Source organism: Dromaius novaehollandiae, chromosome 8 (genome assembly GCF_036370855.1).
Source record: "Dromaius novaehollandiae isolate bDroNov1 chromosome 8, bDroNov1.hap1, whole genome shotgun sequence".
Classification (NCBI taxonomy): domain Eukaryota; kingdom Metazoa; phylum Chordata; class Aves; order Casuariiformes; family Dromaiidae; genus Dromaius; species Dromaius novaehollandiae.
The window spans coordinates 23503148-23525017 of record NC_088105.1 but is presented as its reverse complement, the minus strand read 5'-3'; the positions used below and the strand labels follow the sequence as shown (position 1 = coordinate 23525017).

The 21870-nt window shown below is 36.4% G+C and overlaps 1 protein-coding gene across 1 annotated transcript in view; it reads right to left on the bottom strand.

Annotated features, from left to right (window-relative positions):
- Positions 1–21870, bottom strand: part of HFM1 (helicase for meiosis 1) — a 70786-nt gene that overhangs the window by 22973 nt on the left and 25943 nt on the right. The window contains exons 6-21 of the mRNA XM_064515929.1: positions 17918–18063; positions 17401–17522; positions 15549–15870; positions 14563–14807; positions 13339–13386; positions 11409–11479; positions 9051–9183; positions 6633–6784; positions 6204–6281; positions 5901–6062; positions 5259–5459; positions 5088–5176; positions 4059–4102; positions 3866–3967; positions 1853–1998; positions 264–358 (exon numbers count right to left, since the gene is read on the bottom strand). Coding sequence (XP_064371999.1) covers positions 264–358; positions 1853–1998; positions 3866–3967; positions 4059–4102; positions 5088–5176; positions 5259–5459; positions 5901–6062; positions 6204–6281; positions 6633–6784; positions 9051–9183; positions 11409–11479; positions 13339–13386; positions 14563–14807; positions 15549–15870; positions 17401–17522; positions 17918–17988 — 2081 coding nt within the window. The 5' untranslated portion in view covers positions 17989–18063. The remainder of the gene's footprint in view (positions 1–263; positions 359–1852; positions 1999–3865; positions 3968–4058; positions 4103–5087; positions 5177–5258; positions 5460–5900; positions 6063–6203; positions 6282–6632; positions 6785–9050; positions 9184–11408; positions 11480–13338; positions 13387–14562; positions 14808–15548; positions 15871–17400; positions 17523–17917; positions 18064–21870) is intronic.

The following is a 21870-nucleotide window of genomic DNA, read 5'->3' as shown; positions in this document are numbered from 1 at the left end:
TATGTATAGATACGCAAATATGTATAGATATGTAAATAAGTACAGATATGTAAATCTTCTCTGCTTTTCTTATTTAATAGTCTCTGACTTGCTGCTGATCTGATAAAACAGAAGCTGTTACTTCTGAATAGCTTGATTTGGTTTTCCTTTGATTCTTAAATTTCTCCCAAATAGAGCAAACTCCCCTCCCAAAACACATTCTGTAGAAATTATGAAATACTGCAATCTTCATTATAGTGTACTTAGGAAAATTGTTTAGTTACCTGCTCTCTATTATATCTGCACCGCTTAACATCTGCATATACTTCTCCCTTGTACTCAAACGAGTCATGATAACTGCCGTAGCTGTAGTGTCAAACTGAAAAAAAAAAAAGAAAAAAAAAGCTGTAAAAAACTTCCAGTTGAACACGCATAGCATAGCAATGCATGAAACCACTAAAACTGTTTTCTTAAAGTGCTTGTTTAAACCGCTGTTGACTGCCAAAGCATCAATAACTTAAAGGTAAGTTCTAACTCCTGGGTAGCGAGCAGGACTCGAGCAGTCCAACCACTGCCAGCAAGCCACTCACCACACCAGCCTATTTGCACTCCATGTACATATATATCACAGACACTTCTAAAAAAAATACAGATCTGAACTTTTACTGACTTCCTTATGAGAACCACAGCTAAGGAAAGTATTTGTAACCATAACCACAAAAAATAATTTACTGAAAGTGAATTCTCATTAGTAATCTCCAAACATTACAAAGACTTGAACGAACAGTCAAGCCTTTTATACTTATTTCTTAAAATCTTTATCATCCATTCTAAGCCACTTCACTTACAATAAATATGCATCCTGAACTTTATGTTAGTTTGTCTTGTAACAGAAAAAATAGTTAGAGTGATTTGCTGATTTCTGTACAAGAAGTTTCCCCAAGTGTTGTATTTTTAAAATCAAATTAGTGTATGTGACACCGAAAGGCAGGTCAAGATATTTCAGGTCTTGACTCGTTAAGGAGTTGACACACATTTCCGAAGCGGCTTAAGAATCTGAGAAACAACTTAAAGAATCTTGCTGAATTATATTCTCTAGCAAGAATTTCAGTTAACAAAGCTAGGAATATATGAATTTCCATAGTAGTTCAAATCTTGGGTCCAGATTAAATCCTGTTTTGTACCCACCGCAACACAGTGACCAATATAAGTAGCCTCAGGAAACAGACACGGGGTAATCAGTCCACCATATTACACTTTATCCTGATTTCTAAAAGTAAAAACTTAGAAGCCTAAGATTTAACATAAAGGAGACTTTCAAGAAATATAATTATTAAGATGGCCACTTTTTTTTAAAAAAACAATCAAATCAATGTCTAAACCCTTTTTAAATCTTACAGGATTCTTGGCATCAACAACTTCTTGTGGAAGTAGAAGGATTTATAGCTTAGGAAGGCAGTGGTTCTGAACTCCCCCCTTCTAATTTAATTAGATGTTTTCTTGTTTTGATATTATGAGAACAAAAGTACATTGCTCATTCTCTGTTCTATTCAATATTCCAGAAACTTCTATCACACAATTCATAATTTGTGTGCCAGCTTCCTACTTTTTCTCCAATCCCCATTCCTTAAGCAACCTAAACATCATCTTTAGAATTTTTCCACAGCAGGGTGAAGCAGTGCTTTTCAAATGACAATGCAAAAGCAAACAGATTTCTTTCTTGAACACAATGTTAGTCAATACTAATTTAATTATAAATAACAACACTGTAAAAACCAAATGCTGCAATAAAGTGGTTGGTATTGCTGTTTCTTAGACAAGTTTCTACTGACCTGCCTTAACATAGCATCAGCATAAAAGAGCATTAACTTACCTGAGGCCTTCCTGCTCTCCCAATCATTTGCAGAATATCAGTTTCACTATATTCCTGGAACATTCCTCCAACATAGTGCATTGTGGATTTTATAACCACCAGGTGTGCAGGTAGATTGACTCCCATAGCTAAGGTACTAGTAGTAACTACATCAAATTAAAGTACATTGATTTCAAGACGAACAGCATTAAAATGTCTGCGTATTACCAAAATTTTAAAATAAGCAGCAAATAAGTGGCTAACCTTCATTGCTAAGAGCTCTTATTTTCCAACAAAGTCAGTGGGAATTAAGGGTATTTTCCACTACACAGAATTAGACACCGAATACAGACACATATTTGCATAACAATTTCAGCATATCTGATTATCAAGTCTATCATTAATCATTAGCATTGTTTCTACCATGGTACCAACCCAGAACCATCACCATTACTATCATAATACTTTAACAATACACATTCTAATCAGGAAAACACCAGTCAGATTTGTTCATGTGCAAATTCTCTCTCTCACATTTTTTAATTCATATATATACGGAGTGGTGGGCATTGAAAATGGAAAGCCACTATACCAGTCAACTGTTATAACTGTTTCTTTATTCCAATTCATTTTTTGAAAGGAAAACTGAAATTAATCAGTTACAGGTACATCAGAAAAGTAGAATCCACAATCCACAAGAATCTACAATCTCAAGAGAACTACTGTTTTTCCTATTGTGGTAGTATGCAAACTGGGAATATTTGTCAAAAGAAATGACCTGACCATATAAAGAGTTGCAGAGAAAGGTTACTTACCAGTGCAATTGGATTTTACAGATGCACAGTCCATGCATATATTTACACTGTGAGTATACACGTGCTCTTTTTCAAGACCCAAGAATTTTTCCCCTTTGCAATACCTGTAAAAGTTGTAGTCAAACCCTACAAACCCTACCCCCTTCATGCTCATAAAGAGATCAGGCATAATATGACAATGCCCTTTCACTTTTCTCTTAGTTGCAGAAATATAATTCTAGCATCTCAGATGACTGTGAAACGTTCATAGGAACTCTATATCTCAAATGACTTAAGTACTGAGAAGCAACTTTGCATTCTTTTAGTGACAGTCCTTATGTGCATTCACATTGTGTTCAGCTTTGGCACAGGCAGTCCTTTCTGCAAACAGCAATTGCAGAATCAGTCTCCTGAGGCTTCAGAAATGGCACAACAGTTGGCAGAGTCATACACAGAGCTCCAGGCAGCCAAAGTACAGTAAATGGCAGGGGTGATGAGACTTTTTAATGGCATCATGGACACTGCAACTCCGACAAGGTATGCCATGACCATAGTAAGTGGATCTACCTTAAAAATTCATACCGAGTCAGGACAATCAATGTATAGAAATGAAAAATCCATGAATCTTTCAATGTTCTGCATGAACTACCTAAATGGTTCTCCAAAGGGTCTGAACTTGCATATGAAAAAGAGAAAGCCTAGATGAGATGAGACCATCACGTCTCAAGCAGACACCTTCTCATTCTAGGTAACAGCAGATGGAACGTTTATTAGGAGTCTGTCAAAATACCTTGCATAGGAGCTTGAAGATGGAACCCTGCCTATGCAAGAAGCATAAAAATGAAAGATTACTTTCAGGGAAGTCACAGCTGCGAAGGACACAAGCAAGGAAAACATCATGTGAAAGCTGAGAAAAGTGGCAATAACAGAGCACTCCAACACACTAGCTGAGCAATACTAAAGGGGAATGAACATGGCCAACCTTGTAATAACGTATGAGGGAGACTGACCTCATGCTGAAAAGAAGAAAAGTGCTCCAGTCCTGAGCAACAGGGTACCTACAGACTCACAGTGTAAAAGTGCATGTGAACCATAAAAACATCTCTATCATTGTGGATTTCACAAAGTAATTCCAAAGGCTAATGATAAATAACAGAATCAGAAACATGACCACTTCCAAACACCCATCTTCTCAAGCCACATTAACAACATTTTGACTTTCAAAGTCAAATTTACTTACAGAGTACTGGTAAATCTCCTACAGTAAAAGCTCCTTCAATTATTTTTCTATCAGAGAGCTCCATACCCGCATGATGATAAGCCACACCATATATTAAAAGATCTGATAATGAAATAATTATATCCATTATTTTACTAAGTTTACTCAAGCAAATATTCATTCACAGAGCTGAAAAGTAGTAGGTTACACTTACCTCTCAATTTGGAATCTTTCAGTGAATTTGCAGATCTCTGTAATCTATGCAACACAGAAAAATAACAATAATAAATCTTTAAAATCCCAAAACAGATTCACTAACGTAAGCAGAATATGCAGAGGAGCTGGTATGTTTTCAAAATGCAAAAATAAAGCTTCACATGAAACTAGATACACAGTTACCCCACTGAAGATTCTAAGAAGTATTCTTTGACATGTACATTTATTTTTTCCATATTCTCCTGTAGTTCTACTGCATTTGTGCTATTAAATATGTACTTAGTTTATAACTACATGTTAGAATATCAAAAGGACGTCATATTAAAACAACTTTTGATATACACAATCTTTGGATAATTCCAGCTGCCACCCCTCCCATCTTTCCAAGGGGAACAAACTGATTCTCTGAGGCAGATGCTGCAGCCTTTCCAGTCCAGTCATCTTTCCAAGTCACAAAATGCAATCCAGCTCTCTCAATCAGATGCAGAAGGTGAAAACAGATATAGATACTGCTGACAAAAGTATAAGTGGGAACCACGAACGCAATGGAGATGCTTTGTTCGCATAAGGTGAAAGGAACCATGGTCGAGGTCCAAAATCAGGAAGGGGTTTCTGCAGCTGCCATGACTGGACACCTCTGAAGTAGCTAGTAATGTGGGTCATGGCTGTATTTATTAAGGTACCTGATACTGCAAAGAATTTTCATGAGCGTAACTTCATACACTAATAAGACCACATCCAATGGAAGTATTCATATGCTTAATCTCTGCAGTACAAGGTTTTATGAAGTCAATGGAAAATAATATTTTTATTGTTTAGGAAGAAGGTTTTAAAAACAACTTCATGTCTACAAAAGGTACCATGAAAATCTGAGAGGCAAATAAAATTCCTCAAGAAGAGTGTCAATTTACCAAAAAGAGTGCCAATTGTGATGATGATTTTGCTGCAGACACTCCTCTGCTAGAAACTGTACTAGCAGGTTTAGTAGAACAGGTAAACACTTAAGAACAACTCAAACATAAAATACCTTTGTTTCTGTTCTATACGCAATAGAAATTTAGCATCTTTTGCAAGAACAGAAGCGGCCTGCTGTACTCCTTTTCTTGTTGCACAAAACTATAAATAAGAAAATATTTTTTGAATCAACTGTTTTAAGAAAGAAACAATTTTAAATGTGATGAAAAAAAAGCCATTGTACCACAAGTGCTGGTTTTTGTTCAGCATATGTTTGTATAATACTAGCTATCTTGTAGTTAAGAGTTAAGTCAAACTTGAATTCTGTCTGATTGTCACTGCATGGAAAACCAAGAACAACTTTGCGTAGCTTCACAGGTCGGTGATCTTCATCTATTTTTAGACATACAGCCGGCATCTTACCATCTGAAAGCCATTCTGCAATCTTAAAAAAGAGCAAAATTTAAATGATAAATTTCTGCTTTTAAGCATGTTGCATTGTACCTGCATTATTCACATAATAATTAAGTTATTTTTGTCTCACACAAACTATTAACACATTTGACATTGATTTTATCATTAAAATCATCAGTGAAGTTTTGCTTTCTACAGGACCAATATAATTCAGATTGAAGTCTCAGTCTGTTGAGATTTATACTTAGAGACAAAAATCACATAGAGATCTAAAACTGAAACACGTCTGTACTTGGCTGAGAGTTCTATATGATTGTAGGTCATATGTTATATTAACATCAATCACACAGCTGCCATCAGCTGACAGCTCCAAAATGACAACTTTGTTATCTATCAATCCAGATTCAGAACTCCAGGTAAATTTTATAAAATTTAACTGTAATAATTGAAATACAATTAAAATTTAACTTACATCTTCAGCATTTGGGATTGTTGCAGAAACAGCTACAAATCTCAAGGAAGGAACAGTGTCACGATTCTCTGAAAGACGCAAAAGAGAAGACTGAACAGTCTTCATCCGACTGACTACAACTTCTAATGTTGCGCCACGGCTTTCATCCTTTATAACATGCACCTATTAAAAATTATAAAACATTTGCAAAATATTTCTTCTGTTACAATCTATGCATTTGTTAAATATATATCTGATGCACTAAGAGGTTTCCTTTTGTCTTCAAGAACAAAAACAGCCCATAAAAATCATTAATTTTCTTACCTCATCAATGAGAAACAGTCGTACAAGCTGGACTATAGAATTGTCTCTCCACCTTCTAGTCATGCTATCCCACTTCTCCTAGGAGAAAAAAATGACAAAAGGAGAAAGATGTTTACATAGGCCAAGATTCACCAAAAGTAGGAGTGCAAGCAGACATGTCTACATAGGACTAACCTCTTTAAATAAAATCAATTAAATGAACTCAAGCTAATGCCATGTATGGTTTATCTGGCACATTATTACATTGCTAATTGTTGTTTATATGCACTGAAGTATGCATAGGAGATTGCAGACAAGGACAAAGATCATAAAATTACTCTGAAATTCACTCCTCATGATGAAGAAGGGGCAGACCCGGTAGCATGCAGTTTCTAGACTACTTATGTCTGTTTATTCTAGATTTTTGTAAAAACTGGGATGGAAACCTACAGGTGTAGTTATAATAACGTGAGCATGCTGTATTTCAAACAGATCATCCATCTCTGTATCTCCTGTCAGTTCCTTACAGCTGAGTCCTATGGGTCCAAATTTTTCTTTCCAGTCATCAAAACGCTGACTGCATAGAGCTTTTATTGGAGCCACTAAAAATAATTATAACAAAATTATAAGAGTTATAACAAGAAAAGCAAATCTTCAACTACATTGCTAACGATGCTAAATGCATACATTTTGAAGACATTTTCTTGAATTTAATTCTTTGATTTTCAGCTTCGTTCCTAAAACCGTAATATTCAGAATTGGCTTATTACTCATCTCTTGTGCATAGATCAGTTTTGAGCTCTGCGTCACAGTTCTTCCCTACCAGCACCTGGAAACAGAGCCCTTGAATTAAAGGTATTTATGTCCCCTCATAATTCTAATTTTTTCTAAGTCCCACGTGAAAACAATCACTTGGCTATCAGAATCTGACAAAGCCTTTCTCACAGACACAAGAAACCACAGGGAAGACATCCTTTCTAATGAAAGATCATACAACTGCCAACCTAGCTCCAGTTCAGAATACAATTTCTTTGAGCACTCTGCACTCAGAAAGTGGGGTTGTAAATGAGAAACCACTATAAGCAGGAAAGAGGATCCCAGAGGAAATCAAAATCTATTTACAACTAAATGTAGAGTTAAGTGTAGTCAGTGTCATACAGAGCAGCTACCACCACAGGTAGCAGTTCTGACACTGGTGCTGATAAACAGACTCTTAAAGTAAGTTTGTTTGTTTGTTTGTTTGTTTGCCTGAGGGGACACATACTATACTTTTTCAGATGGAGGCTGATTTCTAGAAATCAGAAATAACTCTCTCTAAGGACTGACATTAGCAACACATATAAGTCTAAACTGGATGGGTATCTATATGGAAAATCCAGTGATTCAAGTGAAAGAAGAAGTGATCCATCAATGATCTGAAAATAACAGCAATAAAATGTCTTGTCGTGATTGCATTCTAGGCTAGTTAGAGACCATTGGAAAATCAACCATCAGCTGACAAAGGAGCCCCAAGACAAAGAAGCTTAGAAGAACCAGTTTCTGCTTCAATAGGAAGTGTAAAACCTCGTAAGCATATTGGTGGCCTACACAACAGAGGAAATCACTAACTGCAGAAAACAGATTAAGCTACAAGGAAATAAACATGAAATTGTCGAAGTAACATCTTTGGCTAGCAATGAAGGCAGAATGCAAGAAACCAGTAATCACTGCCTAAACTTCAGCCACCAAATCTCTAGCATATGTTAAAGCTACTGGGAAACAACTCTAAATCATACAACTACTGCAAGCTAATTCACATACACTGCTGCTGACAAACCAGGTACTGAACCCTCCTGCAGTACACAACCTGATTAACACCCCTGTCTCAACCTCTGGAAAACTGACATGTCCCCTTCTCCATCATTATCCAACCTGAAAAAGTCAGCAAACCTAATTACACCATCTGGCCACTGCTTGTTTACTGAAATTTCTAATCAGAATTAGGCCATTTTCCACCAATTCTGCCAAGGCAATCAAAAATACTACAATATTACACTGAAATGCTCCTCCATCTGCTGACAGAGAAACTGTAATACATGCCTGTTTATAAAAGCTCTGTTTACAATATACAGCAAACTCCACATCAAAACTATCACTATTATGTTGACTCATCATAATAAAAAAAAAATACAAATAAGGCCAAAACCTTTGTAAGTGTAAACAAACATATCGCACTGTATCAACTAATTAAAACTGGTACAAAACCACCAATCTCATCTGATTTGCATGATATGAACTCAATTCTCCAGAAAGGAAAGACACAAGTGTAGTCACAGTTGTGACCATCTTCAAGTATATTTAATAATTTTTATATAGCTCAATAAAAACCCATGAAGACCACAGCTCTGTTGCCTTTGCACTAGTGGAAAGAAAGCAACTGTTAATGCGAAACCTTGTCAGGTAAGGGGATGGTGGAAAATTTGATCCTCTTCTCAGAGCAACAGATGGCCATACAAAAGATACTGCTTGACTTCAGGCTCTGCCACTGTGGATGCGGGATAGCTTCCTTTGTTTCCCTCTTCCCCCCGTAGTGTCCACCTTGCCTTCTTAGAGGACAAACTCTTTACAAGAATAATTCTCTTTTTATTTATATAGACAGCAGTGGCTACAACAATTATGTGATGCTGTTAAATACTAATAATAGTTACTATGGTAATGAAAATAAACAAATCCTAAAAGAATTATCTTTTTTTTAAGAATGAAGTAAGCCTCAATTTCTCAATATAGTTCATATCAAGATTACTAAAGCACTCCCCCTCTTGATCTCAACACTTAGAATGACATTTTCTACTCTTGTCACTAAAATGTTTAAAGCTGCATAATACTTACTGTAAACAATTTTAGTATTTAACCAAGGCATTGGGGTTTCCATAAGTAATCTGGTAACAGCTAGCTCAAACATTACAGTTTTACCAGAGCCAGTTGGAGCACAAATCACAAAATTCCTATCTGTATAAAGAAGCTAGAAAAGAATTCAAAGTAGTAAATACAACGCAGCTATCCATAATATCTATTCATACATTCCAAAAGAATTGTCTAGGAGTAAAAAGACACAAAGAAAATGCTTATTACATTGATAGATGTAGTTCTCTGAAGTACTTTGTATTAGATGCGAACTTTAAATAATAGCTAAAGAAAGTATGTCTTTTTCTGTGCAACTGCCATGGAAATGTAAATGAAAGAGATACTGTTCATCTAAGGCTATTACATAGTAAAATCTACCAATTGTGACAAACACAAAAATACAAATATCTAGCCTTAGACGACATTAATGCAGAATAACTGACAGTACCCAACTACAACCAAATGTAGGCTCACATTTAAGATATTAATTTTGCACTTAAAGTGCAATTTGTTTTCCTTCTGTAATCAAATCTACATCCAAAATTCCAACTGTGCTGAAAATATTAATTTTAACAGAATGTTAAGTTTTAAAATAATTATGAAAGCAGGTTTTGTATGATTATTCTTTCCTCCTTCCTTCCCTCACATTCCTTCCTCCCTCATCTCAAAAGCCAGGTATGTCTATACCATATTCCCTCATTTTCCTCTCACCTGCTTAGCTCTACGCTCCCCTCTCCTCCTCAGCAGCACTCACCTGCTCTGCATTCATGCAACAGGCTCTCTGTGCAGCCTCATTTGCTTCCTTCCCTCCCAACTCCCCATGGATTCTGCTATTCTTATTTTTTGTTTCTTTCTCTTCTAGAGTTAATGCTCTAAACCTGTTACCACTGCTAGGAGTTTACAAGGATGCAGAGAGTGAATGGCAGCCTTCACCTAGTACTTGATTTGTAAGTAATTGTAGCAATGAGTGACACTGACAGTTCTGCTGAACAGCTGCAGGAATTACCTTTGTTCCTCATCTACCACTTCCAGTTTTCCAATACTCACACAAATCAATAAAGTATGAATACAGAATCTGATTTTTGTTAAATAATCATATGTACCATTCACTGTTCATCAACCAGAGAAATTCTATCAAGTTGAGTACTTGCAACATATTTCTTGCAACCAGAGAGTGCTACCAAGTTGAATCCTGCAAACTCAAACAATTAAAATACACAAGACCATTATCTTTTTAATATGTTGATCTCTCTTAACCTTTCTAACATGACATTTCTTATACACGATAAGCAAACGTCATCCTTCTTGATACTCTACAAGCAAGTTTGTAGTTAGGAGTACTAATTCATGAGCAACTCGAAACATTTTCTTCAAAACTACTGCCCTTAGTGACAACTCTCTTTCTAGAAGAACGGAAAAACACAGCTATGAGCAAGGCTAACTTTCATGGAAGTTGCAAGAAAAAGGTCATGCAAGATTATTTTAGAGGTATTAATTATCAACAGCAGAATTAATCAACAAAGGTTATTTACTGGCAATAAGATGTATAACTCATGGCAGAAAATTAACACACATTTGGAAGTAAGGAAAAATGCCACAAATGCATAAAGATTATAGATATAAGCAAAAAAAAGGAAAAGTATAGCTCCCCAGGTAGTTTAAATATAAGATTTTTCTGCTCATGTAAGCACAATTCTTAACATCATCTCTGTGTAAAACATTAGCTAGCAGATAAGAAATTCAAGCAAATTTTTTTGCTACACCAATTTAGCTTGAAATGCACACTAAAATATTTACATGAATGACGATGCAATTTCTCCCATGTGAAAAAAAACAAGAACAAGTTAAATAAAAAATTTTAAATGCTCTGTTGAAGACTCGAGACCTGTTTTCTGTCTCTAATACAATCTTCCTCAAATTGGTTGCTTTCAAAGTAAGTTTGAGGTTTTAAAGAAAGTGCACAGCCTCTAAAAAGAGGTGACAGGTAAATATCACCTTTCCAAAAGGATGGTCTCCTCTAAAATTCTGCTTATCTTAATTTTCCTCTCTAGGAAAATTGTTAAAAAAAAATACTAATCTGTATGTGTAAGCATACATATAATTAACAATATCACATAAATATATTTAAAACTGAGAAAAACATTTTTAAAAAGTTCTTCGGGTCTCTTCTCCCAGATGAACACAATCCTGCTCACCTGCTCAACTATTCCAAGAAGAGGTTCTAGAAATATTGTAACTTTCGAAACCCTTTTAAGTTCTGAATAGTAAAGTACTGCTTTAATTTAGGCTATACATTTATCTATAAAGTACTATTTGCAGCTGTAGCTAACATTTTGTACTTACATCATCCAAAGCTTTAGACTGTACATAGTTAAAATAGGGAAACTCTTTAAAAATACTTCTAAATTGGGTCGCTTGAGAGAACATTAAGGAGCTGAAAACAACTGAGTGAAAATTCTAAAATTTGTTTTAGAACTATAAAATGTACAGTTTTCACTTACATTACATTCACTTACGTTACAAGAAACGTACTCTTCCTGGAATTTAAACGAAAATTGTAAACATATACAATGATCTAACTAATACAGACTTACCGGAACAATTAGCAAAAAGTAACTTATTAAATGATTTAGTACCGTTACTTAAATTCTTGGTGCGCCATATATTCCACATGACAAAAACACTACCTCAAATAGCATTAAGAGATGTCTCAAGACATACCAAGAACTGACACGGAGAGCACCTCCTCTTGTAATAGACTCCGTGAAACGGAATATGGTCATGGAATATGAAATTGTAAAGGACAGAAGTTTTTCTACACCACAAAACAGATACAAGAGCAAGCAGAGCACTGCTTTTAACATATCTAAACATTCCATTGCCACACTATATTTGTAATATAACACAAATAAATTAACATTGCATTGTATGCCCAGTAGGCATACAGGCACACAGAAAGAAGGCAGAGAGGTTACAGAAGTCCACCTACAATCTCTTAATACTAACAGTGGTTTTAAAAACACTTCCAATCACTTTCCAAACAAAAATATTCTTATCTAAAAATAGAAGAAAAAGAGTATTGTTTCATTATGGATCCAAGTAAGTGAGTCCGCCTCTTGTCTGGACTTGCACGAAAGCCAAACAACTAACAGCAACCATCTGACCAGGCTGAGGATACAAACACAGTCAGACATAACACCAACACTAACAAGAAAAATGAGCTGCTGAGGCTTGAGGTGGATGTTAGATTCATTTGAAAAGATTCAATAAAAAGGAAAATGCATTAAAACAAGGAATTAAAGTAGTTAAAGAAAAACATAAAAATGAGCGAAGAGCACAAGTAATATTAAAGGTTAAAAAAATGCTTATTCTTCTAAAGAGACTTCTCTAAAATTACCCCTCTAAATAAACGATCCATTTTCAAAAGTGCAGAACACTGAGTATCTGTAATTGGTGACATGAGAACAACTGAGTACTTACTGGTTTTGAAAAATTAGGTCACTTCTTCAGCTATTCACATAAATTTAGTTGCCTAAATTCAGACATTTACTCTTCATGACATTTAACCTACTGTTTGACAGGTTACTAGAAACAAAGTATTAAAGAGACAGGGTAAAAAAGCAAAAAAAAAAAAAAGTTTTGCAGCTACAGCTGGATGGCTAATTATATTATGGTTCAAGGCAGGGGCAAGAACAAGGAAAATGATTGTAAAATCTGCTTACAGTAAGTTAAAGAATGGAAATATACTGTATATCGCATACTACAATATAAATACTGATCTGTAAGGAGTATGTGAAGTTTACTTTCTCTTCAGAATATGGGACAAAAAATAAGATTCAGTTTTCCTAATATACCTAAATACTAATTCACTTTTCCTTCATTTAAAGTATATGGTATAAAGTATATAAAGTATATGGGGATATATGTATGTGTGTCTGTGTATAAAGTTTGGCCTAAAATAGATATTAAGTAAACTAAAAAACTTTAATGTTATATTTTAAAAATTAATAGTTTTGAGGATAAAATGTGAATGTCTGATATGAGAAAAAAATTTGCTGGGCAAAGAATGATCTATTATAAACTGCCCTATTTTCATTCCAGCTTTGGAGGTCCCAAGGGTAAACACCTTTTTATCATTCAGTTTCCTGCATTACATTACAAATCAAAACTATTACAGTGAAATACATGAGTTCCTGTGGCTACATACTAAATGCTAGAATTTTGTAAATGTAAAGGGTTACAATGAAATCAGATATAGCAAATAAAAGGATACGGATTTCTGTAACAGCCCTCAAAATTTCCAAACTTCTTTCTGCAGTTCCTAAAGAAATACAATTTTCCCTTTTGAATTTCAGGAGGTTCCTGGCAGCCCCTTCCTCCAGCCTGGCTAGGTCTCTCTGAATGGCAGCCCAGCCCTTGAGTGTCCCCCCCAGTTTGGTGACACATGTAGACTTGATGAAAGCGCACACTGTCACCTCCTCCAGGTCACTGACCAAGACATCATACAGGTCTGCCCCAGGACAGACCTCTGCAGTACTCCACCTGCGACAGGCATGCAGGCAGGGTGCAACCCATTAAGCACTCCCCTCCGAGCCCCATCGGCCAACCAGTTTTTTACCCAGTTCAAGGACGTAGTTGTCCACCCATCCAGACCTTAATGTCCTAACTTGGATACAAGAATTTTGTGGGAGTCAGTGCTCAAAGCCTTGCTAAAGTCAATGATATCCACTGCTTTCTTCTCATCCAGAAATCTAGTCACTTTAACACAAAAGGCACTCAGGTAGGAATCACCTCTTCCACTTCTGACAAGCCTACGATGTCTCCAAATCCCTCCTCAAGCCACACCTTTGCCTCACAATTTTCTTTTAGCAGTACTTTTCTGATCTGTATTTCTGTAACACTTAGCCTGATACACTAGGCACACTCCACAGATGCAATGGGTCCCTGTCCCAAAAAGCTTAAAATCCAGAAATATATATTTAAATACTATTAAAAACAAAAATAATTTCTAAAAGAAGTGCTTTATTATTTCTACCAAATTCTAATCACTTTTCTCCATTTTCCAGATTTTTCCTATCTAAAATCTAGTTCTAAAAAGATATGAGTGTGAGCCACACATTCAATTTTCAATTCCTGCTTTCAACTGAAGATGAGATTATTTACCACATCAAGGGACCAGGCTGTTACTTTTCTAATTCTCAAGGACACAGATTTGGAGTTACATTTCCAAAAAGACCCACGACTCAAAAGCACAACTTCCGCTGACTCCTAAGGCACTTTAAAAAATGTGACTTTGTCTTCACAAATTGTTTATCCAATACCCAGCACATATTAAACAACAATAAAAAACAATTTCTTTACAACTGTAATACTGTCTAATGTAGCCAAATATCGAACTCTGAAACTGTTCTTTACCTCAGATCATGAATATCCATTATTATTACATACCAAAGTAAGACAGCGGGCTATTGTTACTAAATTGAGTAACAATAATTACCTTTCATATCCAGAATCTTTGAAGCATTAGAAAATGATTTTATCTTAATTCCACTTTTAGGAGCAAAGTCACCATCATTTACCCTATGTAGGGTAAAATCTGAGTCTTTAGTTATCTGAATATGATGATTATATCTCTGTAAGTCTCCTTTTTTCATCTCTCTCATGTTTTCACTTGTTTTCAAATAAGTACCAATTTCTTTCATATCAATCGAACTATCTTTAAATTCAGATATTTTAAATAATCTGCAAAAGATACAGGATCTTCCTTAATTTATTATACATTATGCATTTTCTCTAACATTTGAAAAATATGCACGTTTATATCAGAAGCAAAACTAGTAAGATATAGTCACAGAAGAAGTCTGGATCTTATTTTATTTGCTTCAACTGACATTCTTCTACCTGAAGACAGACTCCTTTCAAAATAAATTTTAATTTCATTCCAGGGCTGAAAGAATAAACGACCTGTCCAGAGGGCTCTCAATCCCCATAGCAAATCAACTGTCAATCTCTGCATAACTAAAAACAACAGAGGCATACAGCTTCTGAGGAGTGGGAAGAGCTGGGCATAGATATCTGTAAAACTCCTCCCTCCAGACAGCACTGAAATCATGAAGGTATTCTTGGCTACCTTTTCACTTCTGAAAAGAAAGTGACCTTAGTTTTCTCGCTCTTTGCCAAACGGATGAAGAACTAAAAATAGTATTTCGAAGAATCCTTGTTATCTGATAGTTTATTTAAAATGAACCAAACTAACCTCGTCCTTACCTTCCTTGTAAAACAAGCTGAGCTCAGGACACATATAATTACAGTACTAGAAGACTGCAAGAAGGAAATTTCTGTTTCTCCTTACAGTCAAAAAAAAGAGTGCCTACAGCCCTATTAAAATACTTTCATTTGAAGAATTGAAAACTCTGCATTTGACAAATACAAACAATATGATTCTGGTAGTAGATGAATTATCATAATTGGCTAGAAACATACCTTTTCCTTAATGCTGAATGGATACTCTCATCATCACTGTTGTCTGGAAAATTAAATAATATTTTATTTTGTGAAATATTTGCACCAGGTTGCTGACAAGCTCCAACTCCCTTTTTATATTTATCTTGGTCAGAAGACAGAAATGATGAAACCATTTTCAGACTTTCACACTGAAAATTAGTTTTATTCCTTTCTCCTAAACTTAAGTGGAACACTTCTTTTTCAGAAGCTATACTAAAATTTACAGGTGCTTGTGATTTATCATTTACTTCCTCAGTATTTCTCTTGCACTGTTGTATAGACTTCTGGTGCTGTGTCTCCCCTACAAAAAACCCTCAAAATTATTATTCCTATTAATATTCACTCACATTCCTATTCATACTCATTTTATTAAATAACTTCCACATAAAATAAATCAAGTTCACATATGTTATATGAACTGGTACTCTTACCTTATTGCAAGAACTTTACTGTGTATTTAGTGACTTATGCTGATGCATGTGATGCATCATGCTGTCAATTAAAACTCACAAAAATAGGGTCACTTTCTATCCTTGCTATACAAAGCAGAGGAGTAAATCTGTTCCTTAAAACTGAAAGGTACATGAAAATCACTGTCTCCTAGACATATCCTTCACTTCAATCCCAGAGACTTGTAAAATGGAAACACTTCTCCCTTCCCTCAGAATAAAGATAAGTGTTCTAAAAAATGATACAATGAGCAGGCTTGAAGTTCCTACTAACAGCCATGTGACAAACTCTGCAATTCTAACAAGTCAAAATTCCTAATGGAGTCACTGATCATCTGGTTTCCTGATCAGCTTAGCTAAGTACGTTGTTCTGTAGGGTTATTCTCAACAGGATCAGTGTACTGATCTGGCTGACCACACAAGCATCACTGTCAGCAACAGACAAGCAACAGTAGTAATAAGCAGTTGGATGCAGTAAGAGGAAAAAATAGCTTCATTAACCAGCCTTCACTTAGATTTGCTTATCATTTAACCATAACCGAACAACCTGGAGTATGCATAAAATTCATGAATAAAAATAGCACAGTTTGTTACCATCCTCTACTAATTTCAGTGGTATGTATCTGGAAAACTAAAAATTACAATGGCCAATTTTTGACACATCCTTAACAGTTCTACGAACACAAGAAAGCTCATCAGAATGAGCAGTCCTTAATGGTACTGCACTTGCATAAGAAATAAAAAAAATATTCTTAACACTGTAATTCCTAAGTAGAGAATACCATAAATCAGCACAGCAGGTAAGAAATGCAGAAAGCTACTTGCCAGCAATAAAGCAAAGGAATTCCTTAAAAAATATTTTTCTTAAGGTGATACCGAATGTCAAGATGGAAGGAATCTTATCATCAATCACTGGCCAGACTCCAAATTTTGCCTCCTCAAGAGCAGTTTGAAACAAGCCCAAAACATGAAGAAGATAGTTAGTTTCGTATAAACTGTTTCTTGGTTGGAGGATGGGTCATCAGGCCAATGTGCTGCATTATGCTCTTACAACTGCTTCCTATTGTTCCATGTATCTTCAAAATACAATGCAGAGCAGCGGAAATTTTGATCATGCTTCTCATACCTGGCTTGCTTCTGCATAATAGACTTGTAGCCTGTATACAATCAGCAAAGAGGCTTTACTAATATTCCAATTCTTTTCCATAACCAGAACATATATAAAACCATCATTCTGAATCAAAATACATTACCTGTCTACATTTGCTTACCCAAAATATTTCATATTTCACAGCATGAAATAGGAGGAGGAATTATCTGTCAAAATAATTATCTGTCAAGACATCTGACTTTAAATTCAAAATGAATGTCAAATATTTTACCCGTATGACTGTAGACTGTGTTTTTCTCCAGTTCTTTCTGTAACTCCTCTGCAGATGGAATTTCAGTAATAGCCGGAGCAGGTGCAATATACCACATCTTTGGCTCTTCGTTTTCTAGGTATCTATTTTTAACAGATAGACAGAATGCAAAAGCACTCTTGAAGCACTCTGCACGACATCTAGCTCAAAATTACTCACCATACACAACCTACTCAGGGTTTCCTCCACAAAAAATATTCTCATATTAGTATTTTTTTAAATCACAGTAAATGAATAAGGCAAAATACCTGCTAATCCATATTTCTTATGTATTCCAAAAACAGTCTAGCCATAAGATGCATCATTCAAACCTCAACGTACTTTGAAAAACATTACAGAGTATGAGTTCTCAACCTGGAAGTTTCTAATCTCAAGTTTCTGTTGGTAGAGGGAGAAGGGAATGACAAAAAGTATTTCTGCTGTAAAATGAATCAGTGTGTGAAGAAACTTTGGAAACAATATAACAATAAACATTTACCCTTGTTTTGTATCTGGTCTTTCGTAAAAGAAATTATCCAATGAAAAGGCCATGTCTGCAGAGCTGAACATTTTTGATCAAATGTAAACTCTCACAATCTTTAAAAGGTAGCACAGGCTTTGAAATTGAAATTTATAGACTTGAACCTGTGTAAGGAACACAAAGTTTATTAACTGTAAAAGTACAAATATTTCATTCCTAGACTTATTTTTTCTTTTAGAGCTCTCACCCACATCATTAATGCTACTTCAGAAAGAAAATCTTAATAAAACATAGATCCCATTACTTATGACCAAAAAATCTTGTAGGACACCACTTTAAAGGACCTTATACTATCATGACATGTCATTTTTGAAACAGACATAACAGCAAATATCCAGACAAAGTTTTTGTTAAATTATTTTATTTATAAAAATTATGTTAAGATGTTTTTAAACAGCTGCAGACCACAGACATTCTTTTCTCAGATGACTTTTTTCACTCTGATGGAAAAACACCTTCTATCTTAGGATCAGATTTGTCACTTTTACAAAATAAGTAATTATATTATCTAACCAGAAATTATTTTAATTTACAAGACAATAAGAAACCTTTTTAACCTACATGCAAATTCCTCAGCTGAAAACTGGACTATGCGCCCAACACCCTAAAGTCAACAGCTGTCGTCTGAAACATCAGAACCAGAGATTATTTCTAAATTATTTTTCATATTCATCAGTTTTAAAAATACATTAGGTAATTAAAGTATTTCTCCTTTAGCACTTATACTAGGCATTAGACATGTTTTCTTCATGAATCTGTGTTGAGTAGTTTGATAGCTCTTAATTTGGCTTAAGGACAGATTTAAAAAGCTAAGCTCTCACTAGAAGAATACCGCATAAAAGATTTTATTAGGCAAAATCTTAGGTTCACTGAAATAAATGGTAAAATATCTAATTAACTTCAACAGAGTTTATAAATCCCAGAAAAAGCCAAATCTGGTGATAAAACAACAAAGCAAACCTATCTTCTTTACTTACAGGGATAAACTAAAGAAGACACGTTTTTTATACTCCAGCATCTCATTAGTAACATGCGAAAAAAAAATTTAGAGTACTTTCCAAATGGAATTCAGGTTTACTTACTTACCATGTACTGTCAGTAATGAATCAAAATTAATTTTTTTCTTCTACAGAGACTGTAAAGCTTCAAACATTCCACAGAAATGTTTCTAAATTAGAATAGAAAACATTTCACAATACAAGCTGAATGTACTGTGTACAATCAACTGTCTGTGAATATAGTGAAAAAGATGGATTTCAGAACTTTAAGGAATCTGTCGATGCCCCTTTACACTCCTTTTGGAGTAAGTGTGCAACACCACTCCTGCCAACTTCTGCCCCAGGTTTTGCCACTTCTTCTTTAGCTCTACGGGCAAACTCGGCTCCACTGTTCTATGGCACACTTTTAATGCCAGCCAGTAACATAAAGCAGTTCTCAGACTTGGGTATCAGTAGTGGCAGCAGAAAATACCTTTCAGGAGTATTATCAAGTTGTAAGTATCGAAGTAGTAATGAACTTTGTGTTGTGTTTGTCCCACTGATCAGATAACCACCACCCCATCAGCTCTAAGAAGCTGCAAACACTGCACACCACTGCGAAATGGTTTGCAAGCTGTAAATCTTCAAACTATGATTACGCAACTCCTGTTTAAATAATTTTGTTTTAGGATCCCAGCCCTTCAGAAGTCTTTGTTATTCACACTATTTTATCTCCCATGCCCCACAGGCCTCCACTCTCTATATGTCTTTTATTCTCTGACTAGCCCCATCAAATTCAATTGACTTATGAGTTAAATGAAACTCAAGGGAAACAGACAGATGTCACAGTCATCCTAACAGACTGGAAACTCCCTACCACAAAACTGGGGGTCTGCATTAGGCCTTCTCCTCTCCGGCTTTTAACTGGGAACCCCCCTAAAAGCCCACAGCTAGGAAATAGCATGAGAAGTCTCTTAGACTTTTAAAAACTAAGAAAATGCAAAAGATGTCCCCAAAGTGGACAAGAATGAAAGTGCCTTTTCCATACACTCAATGCTGTTTGATAGCATACAGAAAATTTATATTCATGATGATAAAATTAGGTACATCAGTAGACATTTGTAGCAACGGCATCAAATATTCAGAGTGGAAGGTCAGTTTGTATCTTCAGGCTGTTCTGTAGTTCCCATTTTTCATTTAGGATTTAGGTTATGCATACTGATTCACACTTACAGGGAGATGGTTGATAACCACTATGAACAGAGACCTCTCAATGTATTTGCTTTAAGAAACAGCATACTACAGATGAGGGTCACCATAGGGCAGTTTTTGCTCTGTTTTGAGGCTCTCTCGCTTATTTCTCCTAAAAACCAAACCTTTCCTCAGACCTCTGTGTTTCTCCCCAGTGCCTCGTCCTGAGGGCCCAAAATGACGCTCGCAAGTGAATGGCGCTAGAGTAAACTGCTTGTTGCCGCATGTGCCGCAGGTGCCTGACAGGGCCAGAGCGAGCCGGCACCCCCACCTCACAGCGCACCTTCCCCACGACTGCCAGCCCCGACGGAGCCTCCCCCCTGGTGCTTCCGCTACGTCCCGAGCAAGCTCCCCCTCCTCCCTTGGCTGCGGAAGGAGAGCCAGGCAGAGGCACTACCACCTCGCCACGGTGTCTCCGCCACCACAGCGCAAAATGGCGGCGGCTGCGGGCCCCAGAAAGTGCGACATCACCTCGGGAGCGCCGAGCGATCGATGCCGCCTCAGCCCGGGCCGAGAGATCGTCCTTCCCGCGCGCGCGCGCGGCCCGCTCTCCCCCGCGCCTCGAGGCTGCAGCGGGGCGCGAAGGGCGGTTCCCGCCGCGGCCTCGGCGGGGCCGCCTCTGCCTCAGCTCCGGGCAAGGGCGGGCGGCCGCGGCTGCTCCCTTCCCGGGCGCCGGCGGACGGGGCGCGGGGCTGGGGCGGCCTTTACCCGCGGCGGCCCGGCCCGGCGCCGGGAGCGCAGCGCAGCGTCCCCCGCAGGCCCGGCCCAGCCGCGACCCCCGAAAAACCGCCTGCACCCACAAATGGTGCGAGCAGTGAAACAGATGGGAAAGGAGGGGGCTAAGTTCTCCGTAAAAAGGCAAAAAAAAAAAAAAAAAAAAAAAAGAATTTGGAGGAGGGACTCCACTGGTGTCAGATTTAGGGCTTGCCCGAACACGGATTTAGCTGGAAGTACTGTGTGTGTCGAGAAGCCCTTACTCATTTTTACCCTGGTATAAATTAGGTGATTTCTGTACCATAGGACTGTGTTATCAAACAGACTCCTACGGGCTACAGGAAGAAATAAATACACTTAATATATTGATGCTTATTTTCTAGTGGATTTCTGAAAATCACTCATAGACTTTCTTCTTAGAGCTGCTGCTGCTGAGCTAGAGCCACCCACCTCAGACAATTTATTTGAATTGAAACAATATCACATAAAGTATGTAAAATGCAGAAGTAGGTTGCTATTTTTTTTCCCACAGAAATATTGCAGTTTATAATTTTGGGCTTGCCATTAGAGCATAGCTTTTGAACTAGTATATTTAAAATAAATTGCCGAACTGTCTCAGAAAGACTAAATTTTAAGCTGGTTCAAAGCTTTATGCCATTCAACAAATACTATAGAGGCAGCTACTGTAAATATGTTATTTCCTCATACATAAATAGATGAAAAAGAGACATAAGATTTTCTCAAATATTGATTGATTTTAACATAAATAATTTTTATTTAATCAAGTTTTTTGTTTTTCTTTCTTGAAATACTGATTAATTTTTAACTTTCCATTTCAAATTCTTAGACATTGTATGTTTATATAATGTAAATATAGTTTCTAACACTGTGCAAGTCCAGGTCAACTAAAAGCATACAGTAAAGGTTACGCTCACTTTTGCAGTTCTGTGTATATGAGTTTTCCCTTTA